Source organism: Phascolarctos cinereus, unplaced genomic scaffold (assembly GCF_003287225.1).
Source record: "Phascolarctos cinereus isolate Bilbo 61053 unplaced genomic scaffold, phaCin_HiC Scaffold_4;HRSCAF=312, whole genome shotgun sequence".
In the NCBI taxonomy this organism is placed as follows: domain Eukaryota; kingdom Metazoa; phylum Chordata; class Mammalia; order Diprotodontia; family Phascolarctidae; genus Phascolarctos; species Phascolarctos cinereus.
This window is the reverse complement of record NW_027555847.1, coordinates 355213403-355235749: the sequence shown is the minus strand read 5'-3', so window position 1 is coordinate 355235749 and position 22347 is coordinate 355213403. Positions and strand designations below refer to the sequence as shown.

The 22347-nt window shown below is 34.1% G+C and overlaps 1 protein-coding gene across 1 annotated transcript in view; it reads left to right on the top strand.

Annotated features, from left to right (window-relative positions):
• NIPBL (NIPBL cohesin loading factor) overlaps window positions 1-22347 on the top strand; it is a 266866-nt gene that overhangs the window by 167943 nt on the left and 76576 nt on the right. Inside the window, 3 exon segments of the mRNA XM_020995941.2 lie at window positions 5490-7304; window positions 7307-7429; window positions 20832-21014. Coding sequence (XP_020851600.1) covers window positions 5490-7304; window positions 7307-7429; window positions 20832-21014 — 2121 coding nt within the window.

Here is a 22347-nt window from a genome sequence, read left to right as displayed (position 1 = left end):
ATGAGGAAACACCTTTTAAAATATTTAATATTTAAGTTACCTTTTCATAAATTATCCACTTAAGTTTTTGTACTATATGCTGGCACAGTGTTCTCTTAAAATTTGGCTTTTATCACATGTTGTTGTGAGGTTGTTATCATTTATGCTTAGCCCTATAGTGTTTTCTTACCTTAGTCATCTAGTATATAATTTCTTGGTTCTGTAGTTTTAAAACTTTGCAGTTCATTTTATCCAGGGATATTTAGGTACTGAAAAAAAGCTCAAAATGGTGGAGTGACCTCTGATGCCAGAATTCTTACCTGTTCTTTTACAGTGACCAATTAATCCTTTCTCCTATCTACAGCATACTTTCTTCTAGGATTCGAATACCATATCTAAGAAACCAAATTAGTGATCAGGAAGGTGATGTTTAGTAATTGTAAAACTAGAACAAAGAGATTTGGCTAGGTTTAAAGAATATTTCATCTAGATTATGATAGGGCCTCACCTCTGCCATTGGAGTATGCCGTTCTCATAACCAGATATTCCAGTTTGACCCTTGTGTGCTCTTCTTCCTTGGATAGTGCTAGATGCACTATAACAGTTTACCCAAATTAACCTATGAGTTTTCTGTGTACAAAACATCTACCTTTTCCCTTATACATTCTTGACATTTGGGGGTTTATAAATTAGTAGTTGTAGTAGTAGTCGCGTCATCAAGAAACGTTTGTTAAGCGTCACTTTGTGCCAAGCACCATGCTAAGCCCTGGGGATACAAATACAAAAACAGCCTCTACCCTCAGACAGTTTACATTCTAATAGGGGAAGACAACGTACAGAAGAAAGCCAAAAAGCTGGGGGTAAAGAGAGGTGGGGAGGTGGGGAAGACGATGCAGGGAAGTCCAAAAGTAGTAGAACTGGTGAGAAATAGGGAGAAAAACTATGCTGGGCCTGTTTACTTAGAGCTCATACCCCTGCTGTCCAGCCAGAGGGTCCAGTTAGAGGGGCAGAGGGCCTGATGAGAGATGAGTATTGGCAGATTCAGTCTTACAGCATAATGAAATTTCCCCATGATGAATTTCCTGGGTAAAGGAAGGCATGATAGATAGTTCTAGAGAAGTCCAAAAGCAGTGTTGACTGGTAGGATATTAATGCTACCATAATAACCATAACTATAAATTAGAATTCAAAAGGCCCTTTTTTTCCCCCTTCCAGAATAACCTCTAAATTAATATCTCCTCAAAGTGACCCTTCTTAGACTTATACTCACCTTAATCCACAATTCATTCTTTTTCCTACCTGATATACTGAAGGGGAAAACTTAATTTATTTATGTGTGTCTGTGTGTGCGTATGTGTGTATCTGTGTGTGTGTGTGTGTGTGTGTGTGTGTGTACACTTTTTTTTACAGACTCTGAATGTGGCACTTAGCTTTTTGGTCTGATTTAGATAATACTTAGTCTTTTGTTTTTTAGGGATATGTAGGCTAATATGCATACTAGTTATCTGATTTTTATAGTAAGCGCTTTCAGCCATAACTGTTAGCAGTTTCAGATATTGACAGTTTTTGTATGTAGAGTTTCTTGGCTTTTTTTTTGTCAACTTTAAAAACATCAGGATTTTTCTGAACCTAATGGTTCCATATTTTGAAAATATTGGCATCTGGATATGGTAGGGTTGTTGGTTTTTTCATTTGTTGATTTTGTATACAGTTATCTCAGGGATTTGTCCAGTCCTAGATGAGGATTCAAAGGAAATCAATGTCCATAATGTCGAACTTATTCATAAAAATGGCTTTTAATTATCAGGTGAAGAAGGTTGGGAAATGAAGACTGATGGCAAAAAGCAAAAACAGATAGAATTTGACATGCTCAGAGGAACTAAATCAAAACTAGAAAAGCAAAACTTGCTCAGCTCTGAGAAACCTTGCTGTTGTGACAGAATTTTTTCAAGTTTTCTGCAAATGGTATACTTTTAGCTAGTTGAATATATTATATGATGTCTTTATTAGCTAATATTTTATTTTTTGGACAAAATTAAAGGATCATAATGTCTTTCCTAATTGTAATCATGTCAGTCATGCTCTCATGCTTTCAGGTATTATTTCTGTATTAAAAATAGTCATGCCATCTTTATCATAATAGTCTTATCCCTTAACACTTCTATGTACAATAATAAAAAAAAAATCCTATAGAGTAATGTCACAGTGATTCTATACTTTGCCACAATTTAGTACCATAATAGTTATTTCTCATATTGAAGTTAATTAGGATATGTGCTCAATTTCATTTTTTCAGTGATGAAAATTGAAATGGGATTGGTAACAGTAATTTGTAGTTCCTAAATGCACTGAAATTCTTTTAAAAAATAAACTTTGAAAACATTCTCATTTTTTAAAAAATGATCATATAATTTACTTTAAAAAAGATACATTACTGAATTTTACTAAGATAAGATTTCTTTTAGGTAAATCACAAGATGTCCAAGAGTTTTCCCTTTTTTCAGGTCAAGTATATTTATGGCGTCACCTTAATTTATCTTTATAAATGAATATTTCATTTGGAGTTTTGAAATCTTACAGTTCTGTTTGAACTAATTGATTATTCCTCTTCAGCAGTTTAAGAGAGCATTTAACAGTGATCAAAAAGAATGTTGGTCAAGAAGCAATAAAACAAAAAGCTACATATCTGTTCTTTAGGATAATTGTAAGCAGAGAAATGAGGTCTCAACTGAGTCCATTGATCATAAATACACTTGTTCATAGATTCGGACATAGAAAGGACTTTAGAGACATCTAGTCATTTTATGACTGGAGAAACCAAGGCCTGCAAAAGAAGTATGCCATTCTAGCAATAACTTATATGTTATTAAATAATTATTTGATTTAAAAAGAATGTAATGAAAACCTGTTACAGAATCCTCTGCTTTAGCACTGAAGGTTCCACAGTGTTATAAATGTAAGTTTTAATTTCTGCTAATTTGCCCATGGTCACTCATGCAATAAGTACAGACCTGAGATTCAAATTCTAATTCCAATACTCTTTCTAGTAACCCAGGCTTCCATTTCCTAGCTTATTTTTCCTCTATAGATGTAGGGCTAGAAGAAACTTCAGAGGTCATTTGATTTATAAGACCCTCCTTGTTTTTGTTTGATTTTGTTTATAGTTGAGGAAATGGAGATGAAAGAGGTACCAAAACTCACACGGCTATTAAGTACCAGAGCAAAGGCTTAAACTTTGATCCTTTGGCTACAGATGACTGTACCAAAGTAGATGTTCTCTGGGGATGCATGGTAATGTCTGATGCTTTGGAACCAAATATAAATCATTTTTCTCATATATATATATATATGTATATATATATATATATATATATATATATATATATATATATATATATATATATATGGATATATATAAATAATATCATACATCAACATATAAATCCTTAGTCCTCAATTTCCTAATCTGTAAAATGAGAAGACTGTAAAGTGGTCTTTCTACCTTTAAATTGGTAATCACACGAATATACATTTTTATACATATGTATATGTATGTTTGTTTTATACATATGTATGTATGTACACTTGTTTAAAAATTAAAATAACTTGAGCAGCTAATGGTACAATAGATAGACACTGAGGCCAAAGCCAGAGTTAATATATGGTGTCAGACACTTATTAGCTGTGTGGTCCCAGGCAAGTCACTTTACCTGTGTCTGTTTCAGTTTCCTTATCTGTGAAATGGGAATAATAATAGCACCTACCTGTCAGGGTTCTTATGAGGACTAAATGAGATAATCATTGTAAAATAGTTATTAGTACAGTGCCTGGCACACAATAAGCACCATATAAATGTTAGCTAATATTATTATTAGTTACATAAATCTATTAAAATTTTCACCTCATGTGGATACTACTTACAAAATCATTTCATAAGTACACAATGATGAGAATTCTTGTTTCTTAGTTAAATTATATGACAGATGAGATGGTCATTTTTCAGATTATTGTTGTTGAAAAACTAATCGGGAGTACTTGTATCCAAAACATAGACAGGTCATTTAACATATTAGATAGAACCTCCCTATACTGAAGAAGTCACCAGTCTCTGCCACCACAGATTCCTTCCCTTCCATTTGTCACTTGACTCCCTTGTGGTAACTCTTTATTTTTGTTGGCAAAGTTAGAACATGGATGAATACATTCTATAAGAATTTGTCATGAATACTTTTAAATAATGAGATAGTTTGATATCCCTTCTAGAGGATCAGCTTCTGAAAATATGAAAAGGTAAATAATTGTCACGTTAGTAAATAAACTCTTTCATAAATGAAAATGTCAGTTTAAAAATGGTTACAGTAATGTGATTGTTTAAACGAAATAACTTTATTCAGCTTTATAGAAAATCATGTAATAGGTTATTTTAAAGCTAGATTACAGTATTGTCAAGCTGTCAAATCAGTTATCTCATTTAAAAATACAGTTTTAATATTGCAAAATGTTTCCTTTTGAACCCAAAATGTAAAACATGCAGGACCTTGCTCTGTGGAACATAATATAAATTTCAGCAAAAGTTACTTTACTTTCTGCTCACAGTTAGGAAAATATATTTTTTTCACATTCTCAGCTATACTTAATTATAAGACATAGTGCTTCCTTAAAAATCCAAATTCACTTGTACTTAACACAGCAGATGTTAATTCTTGAACTTTTCATATCTACTACTAAAATCTTTATCACAAATGGCGAATCCTTGATATAGTTATTTAAAAGTAATATAGCCAAAAATTCTGTACTTTCCTATTCAAAATGGTATAATTTCCATTTTATTTGTTTCTTTTCACACCTGTTATTAAAAGCCCATGTTAATTGAGTTGGGCTACTGACAGTTTTACATTATTTTGCTTCATCCCTTTTAAAAATGGTTACAATGAATTGTCTTGATTCAAAAGGTGTTCTTCCTAAACCCAAAGAGAATATTATTTGTCTTCTTCTTGCATGGGGAAAAATATCTATAACTGATTCTAAAGTAAGTGTGTGTATGTGTGTGTGTGTGTGTGTGTAATAGTTTCATATTTAATGTTCATTTTAATCCCATTTTATGCCTAGAAGTCCAAACCCACATTTCAGTATATTCAACAAAAATATTATTAAGATTTTCTGTTCTCTAGACTTTTAAGTCAGTTCTGCTAAGTTCACATGCTCAGTAGTATTTAGAGACCATACCAGGTATGCTATTAACTTTTTTCCCCTGTGGCTCTAAAGAAATGTAATTATTAGCTGTTGTAATATATTAATTGAAGATCACTATACACAGATGTTTTGTTAATAAGCCTTGATTTTAAAATATTGTCATACCCACCCAGATTGCAGCATTTTTAAATTGCCCTGTAGATATGTTTACAAAATTTGCACTGATGAATTTTGCCAACAACAGAATATACAGTAATTTTTATGAGATGTGAATATGTATATCTTACTGATTTTGTATGTTTATCTTTAAATTTCAGATAAGCCTTTGAAAAAAAGAAAACAAGATTCTTACCCACAGGAGGCTGGGGGTGCTACTGGAGGTAATAGACCAGCTTCTCAGGAGACAGGTTCTACAGGAAATGGGTCAAGGCCAGCACTAATGGTTAGCATTGATCTTCATCAGGCAGGACGAGTAGAGTCTCAGGCATCTGTAACTCAGGATTCAGACACCATTAAAAAGCCTGAAGAAAGCAAACAGTGTAATGATGGGGCTGTTTCTGTTCATCAAGAAGATATTGGGGTTCTTAAACAAAAACCTGAAAACCATCCTGAGACCCCTAGGAAAAAGTCTGATTCTGAGAGTGTAAAGACTGAAATGAAACAAAATGAGAACACATTGTTAGAATCTAAACCAAATGAAAACCGATTATTGGAGACAAAATTGAGTGAGAACAGATCATCAGCAGAAACAAAACAGAATGACAGCAGACCAGCAGCAGAAACTAAACATAATGAGAGCAGATCAGCAGCAGAAACTAAGCAGAGTGAGAGCAGACCGGTGCTAGAAGTTAAGCAGACTGAGAGCAGATCCCTGGTAGAAGCCAAGCATAATGAGAGTAAACCAGCAGCAGAAGCTAAACCCAATGAGAACAGACCAGCAGCTGTGGAAGTGAAGCAGAATGAGAGCAGGTCAACAGAAGCAAAACAGACTGAGAGTAGACCAGTGACAGAAGTGAAACAGACTGAGAGCAAACCAGCAGCAGAATCTAAACAGAATGAGAGTAAAGCTGCAGAAAATAAACAGAATGAAAGCAGAACAACAGAAACCAAACAAAATGAGAGCAAAACAGCAGAATCAAAACAAAACGAAAGCAAAACAGCAGACACAAAACCAAATGAGAATAAACAAAATAATGGTAAACAGGAAACAACCAAGCTGAGACCTGAAACTCCCAAGCAGAAAGGTGAGGGCCGACCTGAAACTCCCAAACAGAAAGGTGAAGGCCGCCCTGAAACTCCCAAACAGAAGGGTGATAGCCGCCCTGAAACCCCCAAACAGAAGGGTGACGGCCGCCCTGAAACACCCAAGCAGAAGGGTGATAGTCGCCCTGAAACTCCCAGGCACAGGCATGATAGGAGAGATTCTGGAAAGGCATCCACAGAAAAGAAACCTGAAACAAGACATAAACAGGATGTTAAATCTGATTCTCCTCGAGTGAAATCTGAAAGATCAGAAACCTTAAAGCAAAGGCCAGATGGACGATCTGTTTCTGAGTCACTAAGGCGTGATCATGATAATAAACAGAAATCAGAGGATAGAACTGAATCAGAGAGACATAGAGGAGATCAGTCCAGAATTCGAAGACCAGATACATTAAGATCCTCCAACAGAAATGAACATGATTCTAAACACAGCGTTAAATCTGATGGTTCAAAACCAGATAAACTAGAAAGAAAACACAGACATGAATCAGGGGAGTCCAGGGAAAGACTGTCTTCTGGGGAACAGAAATCAAGACCTGATAGTCCTCGTGTTAAAGAGAGTAGAGGTGATACTAGCAAAACAAGATCTGATAGATCCGGTTTTAAATCACCAAATAGTAAAGATGACCGGAGGACAGATGGTAATAAAAGTAAAGTAGATAGTAATAAAGCACACCCTGACAATAAAGCAGATTTTCCCAGTTATTTGTTGGGGGGCAGATCTGGTGCATTGAAAAATTTTGTCATTCCAAAAATCAAGAGAGATAAAGATGGCAATGTTACTCATGAGACAAGGAAAATGGAACTTAAGGGGGAGCAGAGAGACAAAATTGAAAAATTGGGACTAGTAGAAGATCTGAATAAAGGAGCTAACCTGTAGTTGTCCTGCAGAAGCTGTCTTTGGATGATGTTCAGAAATTAATTAAGGATAGAGAGGACAGATCAAGAAGTTCTCTTAAAGCTAGCAAGAATAAGCCATCCAAATCAAATAAAGGTAAGGAATATTTTATTTTGGTACTTTCTGTTGCATTTGGTACTCTTGTTAAATTTAAGATGTTAAATATGGAAACAAGGCCAATTTGTGAAATGATAAAAATGAATACACTGCATGTAGAAGTATTAAATTTATGCTCACTGATACAAATCCAGTAAGCACAGATAAATTTGTTAGTGTAATTTATGTCTTTTCCTTATTTAGTGATATCATTTAGATTTCCTGTTATGTGGAATTCAATTTAGCTTTCTAAGTATGTTTTCTCTTTTTTTTTCTACTTTGGTCTCTTATCAGAATATTTTTCTAACATATTGAATAAAATGAATGTATCCAGCATCCCAGAAAAATAGTAGTTCATTTGTGGGTGTTCTACAATACAGTTAATCGTCATGGTTTTAATTGTTCTCTCTAACTTCCCTTAAAGGATCAGAGTGAAGTACAAGGGAGAAAATTACAAATACCCTTTTCAGATCTTGGAGGTTCTTATGCTGCTGTTATCTCTTGTATGCTATTCCCCATTTAATTGTGTATCTTGATTGAATTGTTTAGAAGACAATATTTAAAAAGTAAACTGAAGACATACATGGTCTGTGCAGTGGTGAGATCATGAACTGTTGTTTCACTTTTAGTAAATTGTGTGTCTGAGGCATAAGCATTTTATTAGATTAAGTTCTGGCATTTATTGGATTGAGTTGCATCCAGTATTGAATAAAACTAAGCATAATCTCTTACCCATGTGTATACTGGATAGTTATGAACATATGGGGGTAGGTGTGGGTGTGGGTGTTTCTACATACATATGCGTACAACACATTGATCATGTGATACTGGTCAGTTAGTTAACTTCTCAGTGCTTCAGAAAATTTTTTTTTAAGTTGCAAAACATGCCAGATCTGCCTTGCTAGAAGAGGGTTCATACATAAATAATATCAAGAGTTAAGATATATATGTATTTTATGTGTGTATGTATGTGTTGTGTGTGTCTAAATATATTTTATATCTGTATATATTTCAATTATATAAAACCTAATGGCAGACCACATTTAATTTACTTGCTATAAACAGAATCTGATGTAGTTTTCGATGATATAATAAGGTATTATACCTAGATTAGGTGACCAGTGATGAAAGAGTATCTCATATCTAGTTGAAAGGAGTTGGACTTTAAGTTTACCTTTTTTTAAGCTTTGGTTACAAAAATAGATTCATTAAGAAGTTGAATTGAAGATGATTTGAATGCTACTGGTGTCCTCATAGCTATTCCTTTTGAAGTTAGACATAGTCATTGTCAAATAGTTTTCCAAGCTGAGGTTTGGGGAGGTATAAAACATAGTACTGTAACTTGCTTCTTTTTGCAAAATTCATTATATATTTCTGTAGGTATTTTGTTTATAGGAAAGGACTTAACGCTTATTATTTAATCAGTGAATGACTTTGGATTATGTATATCTTTTTCCCTGCTTAATATGTCTCTATTAAGAATGACTTATGCTTTCATTTTCTGATGAAGTCACTTTTGCATCCTGAATCACTTTCAGGCATTCCTTTCTTTAACCTGCTAATAAAATGTTGATTTTTTTTATACTAATTACATATATCTAAAATATTATTGATAAACAGTATCTTTATTACTTGGATGCATTTTTAAAGTAATTTGCTCATGCAGTAAAGATTGCAGGATAAAGCTAATTTAAGAAAATTTTTGTTTGGTTGGAACTAAAACTTTTTTTAAATATTGAAAGTTTTGAAGCTGGCTTCTCTATGAATTGTTGTTGTATGTGCTTTTATAAAGGAAAGTTGAATAGTACCATCTTGATCCTTTCTTATTTGGGAGCATCTGTTTCTTCCTGGTTACTTGGTAGTTCACTAAAAGAAGAATACTTTGTCCTCCTTATTCCAGATAAGCCTTTTGCTGCTGCTTGAATACAGTAGCAAGGAATGAATATTAATTACATTAATAACTGCCATTTTATTTCTGTGATTTCTATAGGTATTATCATTAATAACTTTCTTAGTTATTTCCACTAGTAATGTTCTTTGTTAATTTTTTAATGTTTTTTTTCATGAAAACTGTAATCATACTACTTAGTACTATCTTCATTAGTTTTATGTGTTGGGAGAGGAATGTAGAAAGCCTGAACAATTAGATTATCATATGCTGAGGGACATGTAAGAGGCCTCTAGTTCAAGAAAACCATATAGTGGTAGACATATAGGTGCCATTCACTCATCTATATTGATTATAACAAGTGGAGTTTTTTACTAAACACAAATACTTCAGGATTAAAAAGACCCTCATGTAAGTGAAATGTTTTGCAGAGTTATTTAGAGAATTGAATTAGAGACCATATCTATTAGATATTCACAGATCCCAGAATGTGGGTGACAACTAGTTCTCTGCTTATGGTTCTCTTTGAAAGCTTGCCAAAAACTCTATTTATAAATTGAATTAAAATCAGTACAAATTCGTCCGAGTTTAAGAAATTTAAAGAATTCCTTGCCCTTTGAGATTACATAACATCTTGAGTATTCCTGAACTTTTTATATTTGATTCCTGGGAATACAGTTAGTACTGGATTTTCTTAGGGACTTAGAATTCCTTCCTTAATCAGTTGTTTGGAGGGATTCCTAGATATGAATTTTTCAAGAGAAAGGAAACATTATTATTTATTGCTTCTTCTAGTTCCATTTAAAGAAGTTGAAATATAATTTAATGTTGATTTCTCTTACAGAACATGGCAACAGTGATTGTCCATCCGTAATGGATTTGGGCCACTCACTAAATTTATTGTTTCATTTATGTCTGATGCTCAATTACATTAAAACTTTGTGGGGACCTGTTGCTGTTGTGTGCAGTAATAGTTGAATAACAATTTTTCAATTGTTGTCAACCTTCCCAGTTTTCCCTTCTATCTTTTATCTTGGTAAAATCTCATTTTTTACTATGTTCTCCATTCATTCCTTGGTCAGGTTTATCTCATCCCCTTTCCCTCTTCTTTACTAACTATCCTATGCCTACTGGGAGGTCTTAGTTTAAAATTTGTGCCATTCTCACATTTCCACTCTTCAGTTATCATCTTTCCAGTTTCTGTGGGAAAACATTCTTTTTACTCCCCATTGCAGTTTCCTCCAAAAAAGAAATCAACACAACTCTGAATCATACATCTATCTGACATCTGTGATGGATGAATAATAGTAGAAACCTTTATTAATCTCATAAGTCCTTATTTAATGCCTCTCTTGCTATTAATAACCAGAGGGTTATCAAAGTTGTCTCTGTTAGATCTTTTTAAGAAATCATATATGATCTTAGTTGTGCATGGGAGACACCTTAGCAAAGTAAACCTTTTACTCTACTTAAATGCTTTTTTATAGTTAAGAAACAGTAAGTACAATGTGATATATTGCATTCTCTTTGTCTTTCAGTCAATTGTGTGACTGTGAAGATGGGATCTGCTGTAAAATACATTGTGAAAAACCTGATTTCCATCTTATACTTTGATCAAAGATGCCTCACTACTTGTGTAGCACATTCTCATAAAAAGAGCAAATGAGCTACCTAAATAAAATGTTGAAAGAGAAAAGGAACCCATCCAAAGCAGAATCTTGGGGAACACCTATTTCTGAATTCTATGGATCTTTAAACAGAGTGCAACTCATTCCTCATGCCTTTTTATTTAAAAAAAAATCTTGTAAGAATGCTTTTTTTTGGTAAGGCTGCTTGCCCTGTAAGATGATTATGGAGCAGCACATTGAGATTTATTTTCTTTCAGTGGTTCCACTTCTTTTACCCCTGGAGAAACTTGGGGATTCTTTTAATAATTCAAAATCTACATTTTGATTTTGAATTACTAAAAGAATTCGCATTAAAAGAAATGTTTTGGTGACGTAGATGTACATTTAAAATTGAAATTATTTCAATTCAGTTTTTCACCAAACCAAACTATAGATCAGATCTGGCACTACAAATTTTTTGGTTTGGCCTTTTAATCAGAAAGAACTAAAGAATCTTGATGTATCCGTTTGACTTCTAAGAAAATGCCAGTATCACGCACCACATTTTGGGAGGGAAAAGTGCTCCAAGAGTAATTGATCACATATTGATTTTGGTTTGGTTTTTTTTGTTTGTTTTTGTTTTTGCTTCTTATTTGTAACCATCACACTGTATGTTATTCTGTGAAACTGTAATTCTGATGGCAGATAATTTTCTTTATTTCCTCTTTTTATAGGAGATGGTCTAATGGGAAAACAGTATCATATATACTGTACTTCAAATATTCAGATATGCTAATAAGTTTGTGATCTCATTTTGTAAATGTTTCTTCCAGTGATGAAAATCATAGCTTATACAAACTTGCCCATCTTGTATGACTTTTTTTTTCCATATCCTCTCTCCTTTGATACAGTGGGGCCTTATTCTCTTTGTGCAGACATTTCAAATACTTCGGTGGAACAGTCAGGCTATTCAGCAGTTAGCACTTCTTTTCTCCTTAGGGCCAGCTTATATTCTTTTTTTACATCGTACACTTCTGCAATGGCATCCTTTACTCTAGGTCTTGTTCATATTTCCTCATTTGTTACTTGTTAGGGGCTGCACACATCCATCGTATACTTTTCTATTACCATTTGAATGATTCTTATTTTTGATTCTTGAGAGAGTCTACTGCTTTATGAAGGACAGCCATACAACATGGCTATGGCCATTAAAGAGATAGGTCTTTATTTCTGGAAGAAGCTTGGGATCATTAAAAGAGTACCTCAATTTTCTAACAGCAAATCTTCCTGCTCTGTACCTCCTATATGATTCTAGGTCCAGTTTGTCACATTTGCAGTGTCTGTCCATGGTATGTACACTGATAAACAAGTAGTACAGGTTGTCATCCTAAGTGCATGTCATAATCTAGATCAGTGGTATCAAACTCAAGACACTCCCGCCTGAATGCAGCCCAAACCAGATTAAAATGTATTTGCAAAATATTTTAACAAAATAATTAAAAATGCAATAAAACATTTTTAAATTAAGCCAATATGCAGCCCACAGGGATCCTGATGTACTCTTTAGAAACCCCCATTTCTATTTGAGTTTGACACCACTGATCTAGACAATATGAATTCTTTGTGCAGCTCTTTTTTTCCCATGTGGATGGTTAGGCTAGACTCAGTGGTTTCTGAAATAGTTCCAGAAGTTCAGAATGTATTCTGGGTTTTGGCATAGCCAGTATCATCATCCAAAAATGGGAATGTATAGAAAACAGTACTGCCTGTAAAGATGTCTTCAACTTGGGTTGCACACTGTATCTCTTCCACAACAGTGGTACATGCCTTTGGCAACATAACCCCTTTTATACTCCTACCTTCTAGTAATTATCTAATGGTTACTAAACAAGTTTATCTCAGTTATATCATATATCTAGAATTCAATTACGTTCTAAAATCTAATGAAAAAATGTTTTTTGATGATACGGTATTTCGGATTAGTCAACACTTGTGTATATACATATAGCATAGTTAATAGCTAATTTACTAAACTTAAAACACAGAAGAAGTTTTTTCCAGAAATAAATCTTAATTTCTAGATTAAGTAATGGTTTTTAAACCCCATACGGTTAAGTTGATAGCTGTTGGGGTTTTTTTTTTCTTCTTTTCTCCAGCACGTCATTTGTAATATTATGGTAAATGTCAGTGGATTTATGACCATTTCTGTGGCTAGAATATATTGCAACCCCTTCATGCTTTTTCATCTTTTGCAGTTATAGTCTATAAAAGATCTACCCACCATGTTTTGGTTCTATTAATCTTATATATCAATGCAGCACTCAAATTTGATACCTTACTCTCTACTTGCTGCACCCAGTTTCTTTTCTAGTTACTCATCTCCCTTATGTTGTCTTTTTTGACACTTCTTATATGTAAATTTTCCCTATCTTCCAAAAAACAAACTCACTGCACCCTAATTTTCAGATTTCATAGTTGTTTCTCAAACTTCATCCTTGCAATTCATTGACCTCCTTGAAGCACTTGCCACTATTAATATCTCCTGCATTTATCCCTTTCTCGTTGCTCACACAGCCACCAAATAAATTGAGACCTTCATCACTTATTTGAACTAATGCTTTGGTCTCCTTGCTATCTCAAGGCTCTCTGTTCCAGTCCTTTCTTCCAACAGCCACCAAATTACACAGACAGACTCCAGTGCTGCTTATTACCCCCGGTATCAAATATAAACTCCTCCCTTTGGCTTTTAAAGGCCCTTACGTACATTGTTCTTCTCCCCAGTCTGTTCTTCATATACAGCCCTCCACATCCCATCTTTTTTTTTACTGGCCATCTCCAATGTCTAGAATTCACTTGCTCTTTACCTGTCCTTGGAGAGTCCTTCAAATCAAGACAACCACTTTTTACAAGAAGCTTATTCTGATCTCCTTCCAACAACTACTAGTACCCCTTCTGCCTGATTACTTTGTTTTTGTTTTGCTCATTCTGTGTATATTTATATATGCAAGTTATCTTCCCTGATAGAATGTAAGCTCTTTGATGGAAGGGACTATTTCATCTTTGTATTCCTAGAGTTTAGTACAGCACCTGGCACATCACAAATAATCTATAAATGCTTATTAATTAATTGATGCTAGCAAATAATCTCATAAAAAACAAATCATTAAAAGCAAAAGCATATGATTTATCCATTTTCCAAGTATCCCAAATAGGAGAACTTTTTTTTTTATCCCTAGGAATTTCTGGTCAATTTAATTTTTAAAAAAACTTTTTTTTCTTAGTATTAAATATCTAGTCAATTAAACTGAGTTGTATTCTATTTGTATTCAGAAGTTTCCTAATTTTAGAAAATTGGAATACAAATAAGAAACAAATGTGGAGAAAAAAATTTTTCTGACAGTTTTCTGGTATTTATTGGCACATTTAAAATAGTTATAGTGCTCACATATTTGATTTACACAACTTTATCTATATCTTAATGTGTCCAGGATTTGTGTGCTGTAGTCACATACATTAAACGTATTCCTAAAACGGTATCTTTGAAAAGAAAAAAATATATAACGACTTATGTGAATATACATTGTCTATGTAATTATTCATGGAGCATGATTATAGGTGACACTCAGATTTTATATAAAGCAGTGGGTGTGGAGTGGTAGAGACAGCCTACATTCATACCAACCGTGTGTGTGTGTGTGTGTGTGTGTGTAAATGTACATATAAAATCAAATATTAGTTTAATTTTATAGCTAAGTTCATAGGAACATAGAGCCAGAAGGAATCTAGTACAAAGTACTAATTTTACAGATAAAGAAATTCAGACCTGTGGAATTTAAGTGACCTGCCCTAGGTCACAGAGGTTGTAAGCATCAGAAATGGGATTTGAACCCAGGTCCTCTGACTAAGAAGCCAATATATATTCAGTTTCCCAGCTGCCTCCTATCTCAAATTTTTTTTCTTTTAATCTCCACTGAACTTCCATTCTATTTATGTATCTGGTGTTGCACACACATTTAGAACTATAATATTACTCTCATTTCTAAAGCCTTTGGAACTTAGAACTTTGTAACTTAGTGGTTGAGAAATATTGTTAAAGTTTCAAGTCACATCACCAACAAGGAGGCAGATGTGCCCCATAAACCTCCACACAAAGCAGTTTATGTACCAGGTGTAGAATAGCTAGAGCTAAATCCTTAAGTTAAGAAGACAGAACAGCCAGAAGGGGGGAAAAAATCTTATAAGTAGCAGTGCATTTTAATATTCAAAGCACTTGCTCATCACTCACCCCTCACATCTGTGGCAGTAAACACAAACTAGGTTGGGTTATGCCTAAACTAGGTTTGTCTCCCTCTCCCTCTGACGACTCTTCCCTAACACTGTCCCAGACTCCTCTCTCTCATGCTCCACAAGAAGCAGGGAGAGGGAGGAATCAGACGGACTGAAAAATGAACTTATGCAAGTTAGTGTTTTGGGATTCAGGGAAGGGGAAAACTGGAAAACTTCCAGTCCCATACCCCAAGGGTTACTCAAGGCATCGTCCTAGGCTAACTAGTCTTTATCTCCTATTGGAGGAAGCAGCAGCAGGCCTGATCCAACCTAGCCTGGGGGTGTGAGGCACCAGTGAAAAGGGAGGGTTCAAAGTTATGAGTAATAGTAGGTGATGCAAGAAAAAGTATTAAACACCCAAGACGGCAAGCAGAAAATCCTCACAAAAATCTCAGCGTACAGACCAACAGAGATCCTAAAAATCAGAAGGAAAAATAAATAGACCAGCAAAGAAAAATCAAAATAGAGTTAGCAAATACAATGTGAGGGAAAGTAAACCAGTAGTGTCTGGCAAAATAGATCTCTGTAGACTCATAAAAGAAATTGTTTTAGGTTAGAAGTTAGAGCTTTCGTAAAAGAAAATTAGGCATTCACTGTAGAATTTTGAAACACAATTAGACTAATAAAACTGAAACCATGATGGAGAAATTGACAGATTTAGAAGACATATGGAGAAGAAGATGATAGTTTGGCGAAACAGAAGCAAGAGAACATATATATTCCATACATGCCAAAGTAACTCACCTTGAAGACAGAATGCACAAGGAGAACTTAAGGATCATAGATCCCCTAGAAGAACAAGATAGATCAAAAAAAAGAAAAACATAATGCAGAAATAATACAAGAAAATTGTGCAGAATTTCCAAGTACAAAGCATTGATCAGGGGAATCTACACATTATTGCAAGAAAATCATATACAAATGTTACTTGAAACTTGATGACACTGGTTTTTAAGAAAGAATTTAGACTAAATTTAAACTATATTTATATATAATTTATAGATAATACAAATTCATAACAAAAGACTATGCATATTTGTAAATGTAGTACTTCAGTATTTATTTCTTTACTGATTCTGAGTCTCTTTTTCATATAGTTTAAGCTACTTAATGTAATGTAATACTTCCATCAATAAAGTGGATATGTTAATGACATGCACAATGGGATATCAGAAAAGTGAAATTACAATTAGAAAATATCATTAAATGCTAACTGTAATAATGGTAGCTAGTCCAGGAAGCATAAAATAAGCATGGGTATAATATCAAGGACTATCCCTTCTGACTTGGAACATCATACAATGGAAAGAATACTGCTTTTGCAGTCAGAGGACCTCCATTCAAAACCTTACTCTGTCAATTACTTCATATACAGCCTTGGGCAGGTCACTCACTATTTCTGGACCTCAGTTTCCTCTTTTTAAATGGCCTCCCTTTCTTTCCCTGCCCCTCCTTCTTCCTCTCCCACCTCAACCCTATTCTAAGAACAGAAAATTAGCTTTACCTATTAAAGGCAACCATATGGGTTAAATGAGTCCAGTCACCGTTTATCACATTCTCCCCCAAAAATCCACCCAAAAAAAGCCTTTCATTTGACAATTAGATAGATATAAAAGATGATTGAGGTAACCATTATCTAAAATTCGGTCATATTAAATTGTCAGTCAAATGTGAATGGGTATCAGATCCTTTCTTCTTCTTTTTTTTTTTTTTTTTGAAAACTCGGAGTTAAGAGCAGGAGACCCTGAAGTTCAGGAGGGGTCATCACAGAGGAAAGAAAGAAGTACAGATAGGAGCCTGGTAGTTCTGAAGAAGAATATAAATGACTGATGTCAGATCCTTTGCTGTTTCTTTAAAGGGAAAATTAAGTACAGTGAAAAATGAAGAAATATTTTAAACTTCACAATTTTGTCTGTGGTCAGCTTGTCCACAGCAAAATAGAAATTGTAAAAGGTAATTTCTGTCAGTGCACAGCTGTCCGCATGTGTTGTTTAGTGGAAGTATTTCTTTTGAACTATATGGTATACATTAACACTGCATGATAAGTAGTGAGTGGTCCATTTTGTGTTTTAGCCTAGATGACTTCCTTAGTTTCATTCCAGGAGAATTCATTAATTGAGGTTCTACTATTAATTTCATTGTCTTTACTACACAAAGAATCATAGATTTACAGCCTCTTTATCAATTACCAAGCAGTAAGCCTTGGAACTTTTAGACTTTTAATGATTTCTAGTGCAATACAGCTTTTTGTGTTTTTTGAAATCTAGTGACTGTAACAAGAAGTGATGCTTCTGAGATATAATAGTCATACTACATATTTTTATTGTATATAACCAGCATAGGTTCTAGAGCAGGGACTGACACACTGCTGCCTGCTGTTTTTGTACAGCTGAGCATGATTTTTGTGTTTTTGGTGGGCTAGATAGAATTTGTTGACCTCTTGTCTAGACGCCAAACTCAGTACCTCTAGGAATAAAAGTAACTTTGTAGACTGAGTATGGTAATGGCTGTTGAGTAGCCACTTCTTACTTGAGTTTCCTTCAGATATTAGAAATGCTAGTTGTAATTTTTGCCTATATGTAAATTAGTTTAAAAATTCACAGTAAAGCATTTTGATCATTTTACTGCAATAATATTTTGCTTATCAATCAACAAGCAAATATTAATAGTTACTCTGTTCTAGTCCCTGGAAATGACATATGAAGAATGAAACAATCCCAACTCTCAAGGAGCTTACACTTTAACATAGTAGTAGTTTGGGGGGGAAAAGTAGTTCACTAAAACCTCATTAATACAACATGGGAGAATTCTATGTATATTAATCTTTTGTCAGAATTCCAATAATTTCAGCTCCAAGGCCACAGTCACAAACATGGAAGTGAATAAATCCCTTTCACCAGAAAAAGAAATAGCTATCAAAGGCTCTGCATTATATTGAAGTATAATCTGCTGTCTATGTCAGATGAAAAAGGGTTAGTTTTCCTGAGTTGACTTTAGGAAATTACATAGGGCCCATGTGGGCTACATAAGTTTGATAACTAGCTCAAACTTTCAAACCACTCTGTTAGGACTTAAATTATTTGGATATAGTGCAGCAGCATCTGTAAGTGGACTGTTCTGACTCTGTGTGTGTGTGTGTGTGTGTGTGTGTGTCTGTGTGTGTGTGTGTGTGTCTGTGTGTGTGTGTGTGTCTGTGTGTAGTGTTTTGAAATACAGAGAATTTTAAAGCTCCAAGATCTGAAATTATACCTCTCAGAAACACCAAAGCTGCTTCACACTGAGTTCTGAAAACATTAAGCATCATGGGTAGGCCTGGATTCCGACAACAGTAGATATAGTTTTTCTTTTTTCATTGTGCTGGATTTTAGCAAGGGAGAAGTGGGATGGAGCAAAAAGATTCAGTCCTTGCCCGAATTCTCTATCACCTATGTGAGGATTACTTGCAGAATACATATCTATTTAGTTCTTAGCTGTTTGCTTTTTATTGTCCAATCAGTCTGTACTGATAATACAATTTAAGTTTTTGACATTTGTCTCATCACAATATTATTAGATATTTTGCTTAAAAAGTATCATCTGATACATTTAAGTCAAATGTACACTGGAGTTGCCCATATTAAAAACATGGAAATATTAGAATATTTCCAAGCCTAGCTAAGTTTTCTAGCTCACAAAGTTGTCAGAAATCCCTAAAACAGCTATATACCAGTCTCTTGATCTACCTGTGCCTCAGTTTGCTCATTTGTAAAATAAGGATTGGATTAGATGGCCTCATAAATTCCTTTCAGGGAAATCCTATATGGCTTCTAAGAAGCATTCTTCCAAATCTTCAACATCAGAAAATTTGGATTACAAAGCAAATATTCATGACATCTCTACCATGTACAGAACAGTGTACTGGATCCTATGGAAGCAACTGGTGTGGGGAAGACATTTAAACTAGAAGACATGACTCATGCACTGAAAAAAATTACCATCTAATTGGAGTACACCAAACATTATTGGTAATTAGTGTGGCAAATATAGAAGCCTTGACTGATTGAATTCTGCATGTACATAGAGATAGAGTGACTTTTCATCAATGTACTGGGAAAAGATGCATTGATAGGTAAATGAAACAGAATAACTATTTCAAGGAAGCCATAATAACTTCCATTTAGGAGTTTGATTGAACAAGATTGATATTAAATATGGCCATTTTAGACTGAATTCCAGTTTCTGTAAAGTGAAGGTCATAACCGATATAATATCTTGATGTATGATTGGGGCCTGACAGAAAGGAGCCATAAACAATATTAAACAACAACAACAGAAAAGTCCTAGAGCCACTCACATTATCCTCTATTGGAGACAATTCAACTCTTACGTTTCTAAGAATAAGTAACTAAGACAGAACAACCTAGTAGAGGTTTATTGAAGAAGTAATAGATGGTATGTTTTATTTCATTGTTATGAGTTATAGTAAATTTCTTCACTATTTTGTCATTTCTTTGATTCAGATATTAGAGGTAGTACTGCATAGTTTGAAATATTGTGAACTTAGATGGACCTATATTCAAGTATGTGACTGTTTGCTAAGCTTGCTTTCCCATCTGTTCATGGAGCTTTGTGATCTTTTAATTACTTCTTTGCACATGAGATAATATATATAAAATATTTTGTAAACCTTAGAGCATTATGTATATGTAAGACTATTATTGTCAAGGACGGATCAAATTCTGAAGATGTCCACATTGTAGTGGAAATCCTATCTTCCCCTGTTGTAAATTAAAGTTTGATGCTTTAACAGTAGCGTTGCAGCAAGTACTCAATGTTTAACCTGCCCAACAACATTTTTATCCATTAACTAATAACTTTAGGAGATACACGGGTGAGTAAAATAAGCCTTCGTCTTTCCTACTTATTGATGACAACTTATCCTGGACAAATTATTTTTTGACTTCTATTTTTTTTTAAGCATCTGAGACCACATATTATAAATGACAGTTTTTCATAGCATGGAGGATATTTGTTAATATAGGTTGAACAAAGTTTTTCTCTATTTTTAAAAATTGTTCCATGAAAAAATATTGTATTACATTTTTTAATTGTTGAAGAATCCTGTAGTTTCAAGTGGAAGAGTATTCTGGGTTTTGGAAAATTCAGCCCTTATATATCAATCACCAAATGCAAACAGCTTCTTATACCAGAGAGAAAAAAAAAGTTAAGAAGGCAGAAATTTCATTGGTTTCAAAACAGCTATTCGATGGGTTTTTTTTAAATGTTTCTATTAGGAATGCATTTTATATCTCTCCTCCCCTACCCCTCACTATTTGTCTCAACCTTAGCACTGGGTTTGCAGTAGGCATTGTTTTCATAAGTTTATATAACTGTTTACCTACGTACACTTACTGCAACAGATTGATTATGACTACTGAAAATGAGAGTACTTTATTAAAATTTGAATATATTTAATGTGAAAATAAACGATAATTCTCTGGAAACTTTTCCTATAAATCCAGTTAGGTTCCACTGTACTAATGTAAATAAATATTTTCATTTATCTTCAGATTTAAATTTTCTTCTTACTCTTCATTAATAGGTAGTATAGATCAGTCAGTGTTAAAAGAATTACCCCCTGAGCTCCTGGCAGAAATTGAATCTACCATGCCACTTTGTGAACGTGTGAAAATGAACAAGCGCAAACGTAGCACAGTTAATGAAAAGCCAAAATATGCTGAAATCAGTTCGGATGAAGACAATGACAGTGAAGATGCTTTTGAATGTAAGTAGTGTGTAACTTAATTTCTACTATATAATTAAGATGTATGCTATCTTTTCAGTTTCCTTTTGTTCTTTTTATAACCTAATTTGAAAATAAAAAATAATATTTATTAGTGTAATATAATTGTGTAGGACTGCATCAAACCACATTTAAGTGCTTGGGATCAAAAGTGTTAGAGATGAGGGCAGCTAGGTGGTGCAGTGGATAGAGCACCGGCCCTGGAGTCAGGAGGACCTGAGTTCAGGTCCATCCTCAGACACATAACAGTCACTGGCTGTGTTACTCTGGGCAAGTCACTTAACCCCAATTGCCTCACCAAAAACAAACAAACAAAAAAGTGTTAGAGAAGTATATGATACACTGATAAAGCCAGACTCATGCTTGCCACTTTTTGAGTGGAATAAAAAATCTGATAGAATCGAATAACATTAGAAAAAAAATTTAAATGCCTTATTATTAGAGATAACATGGTTCTGAATTTGTAAAACATAAAGCAGTTAACTACAAATGGATTAGCCATATAACTGTTTCCTTTATGACAAGCTAGGATCTAGTATTGTTCCCTTAATTCTGTACTTTCTAGGGCAGGATTTTCATTTACTAAGCCATTCTGGATCTTTCATTTAGCTACAATATTGTGCATAGTTGTCTGTACGTCAGAGTTGTTTTTCTTTCCTGCATTCCTTCCAACCAACTCAATTGCATTTTTTTATTTTTGTCCTTTTTTAAGAGGTTATTTAGTAGGAAAGGGTGAGTGAGAGGTAATTCTGGTGTATGGGACCCTTCAAAGGGAAGGCTGGTACAAAATGATGTTTTACTCACATTAATTCCAGCTTGAGGCCACTGCGCTAGGTAGGAATGAGGTCAGAGGCCAGATGTAGGATCAAAGAAGTAAGGGGGTGGGGACCAGAAAGGAGACCTGGAAAGGGACGTGAGCAGACATCAGACATATTTTACAAAGGTCAACCCCGCACCACCAACAGAATAAGCCAGTGAGAAGGGCAAAGCAACATTTTTAAAGGAGTTCGCAGTTATTCAATGAATTGTATCATTTTTATATGGATTATTATTTTTATGTGTGAAGAAAACTTAAATACAAGTAAGTATATCAGTAGCACAACCTTCAAAACAACCTTTCCTTCTGATGCATTATGCTTTGTGCATAGTGGATATAGAATACATATTTATTAAGTATCAATAAATGCTATGTAGCCTCTTTTTTTCTGCATTATAGACTTTTGTCAGACAAGTATTACAATGGGACAAACTTTTCATTTTGGTAACACATTAGGAAATGCAAGGTCTAGTCATGAAGAGAAGAAAAAAATACCTC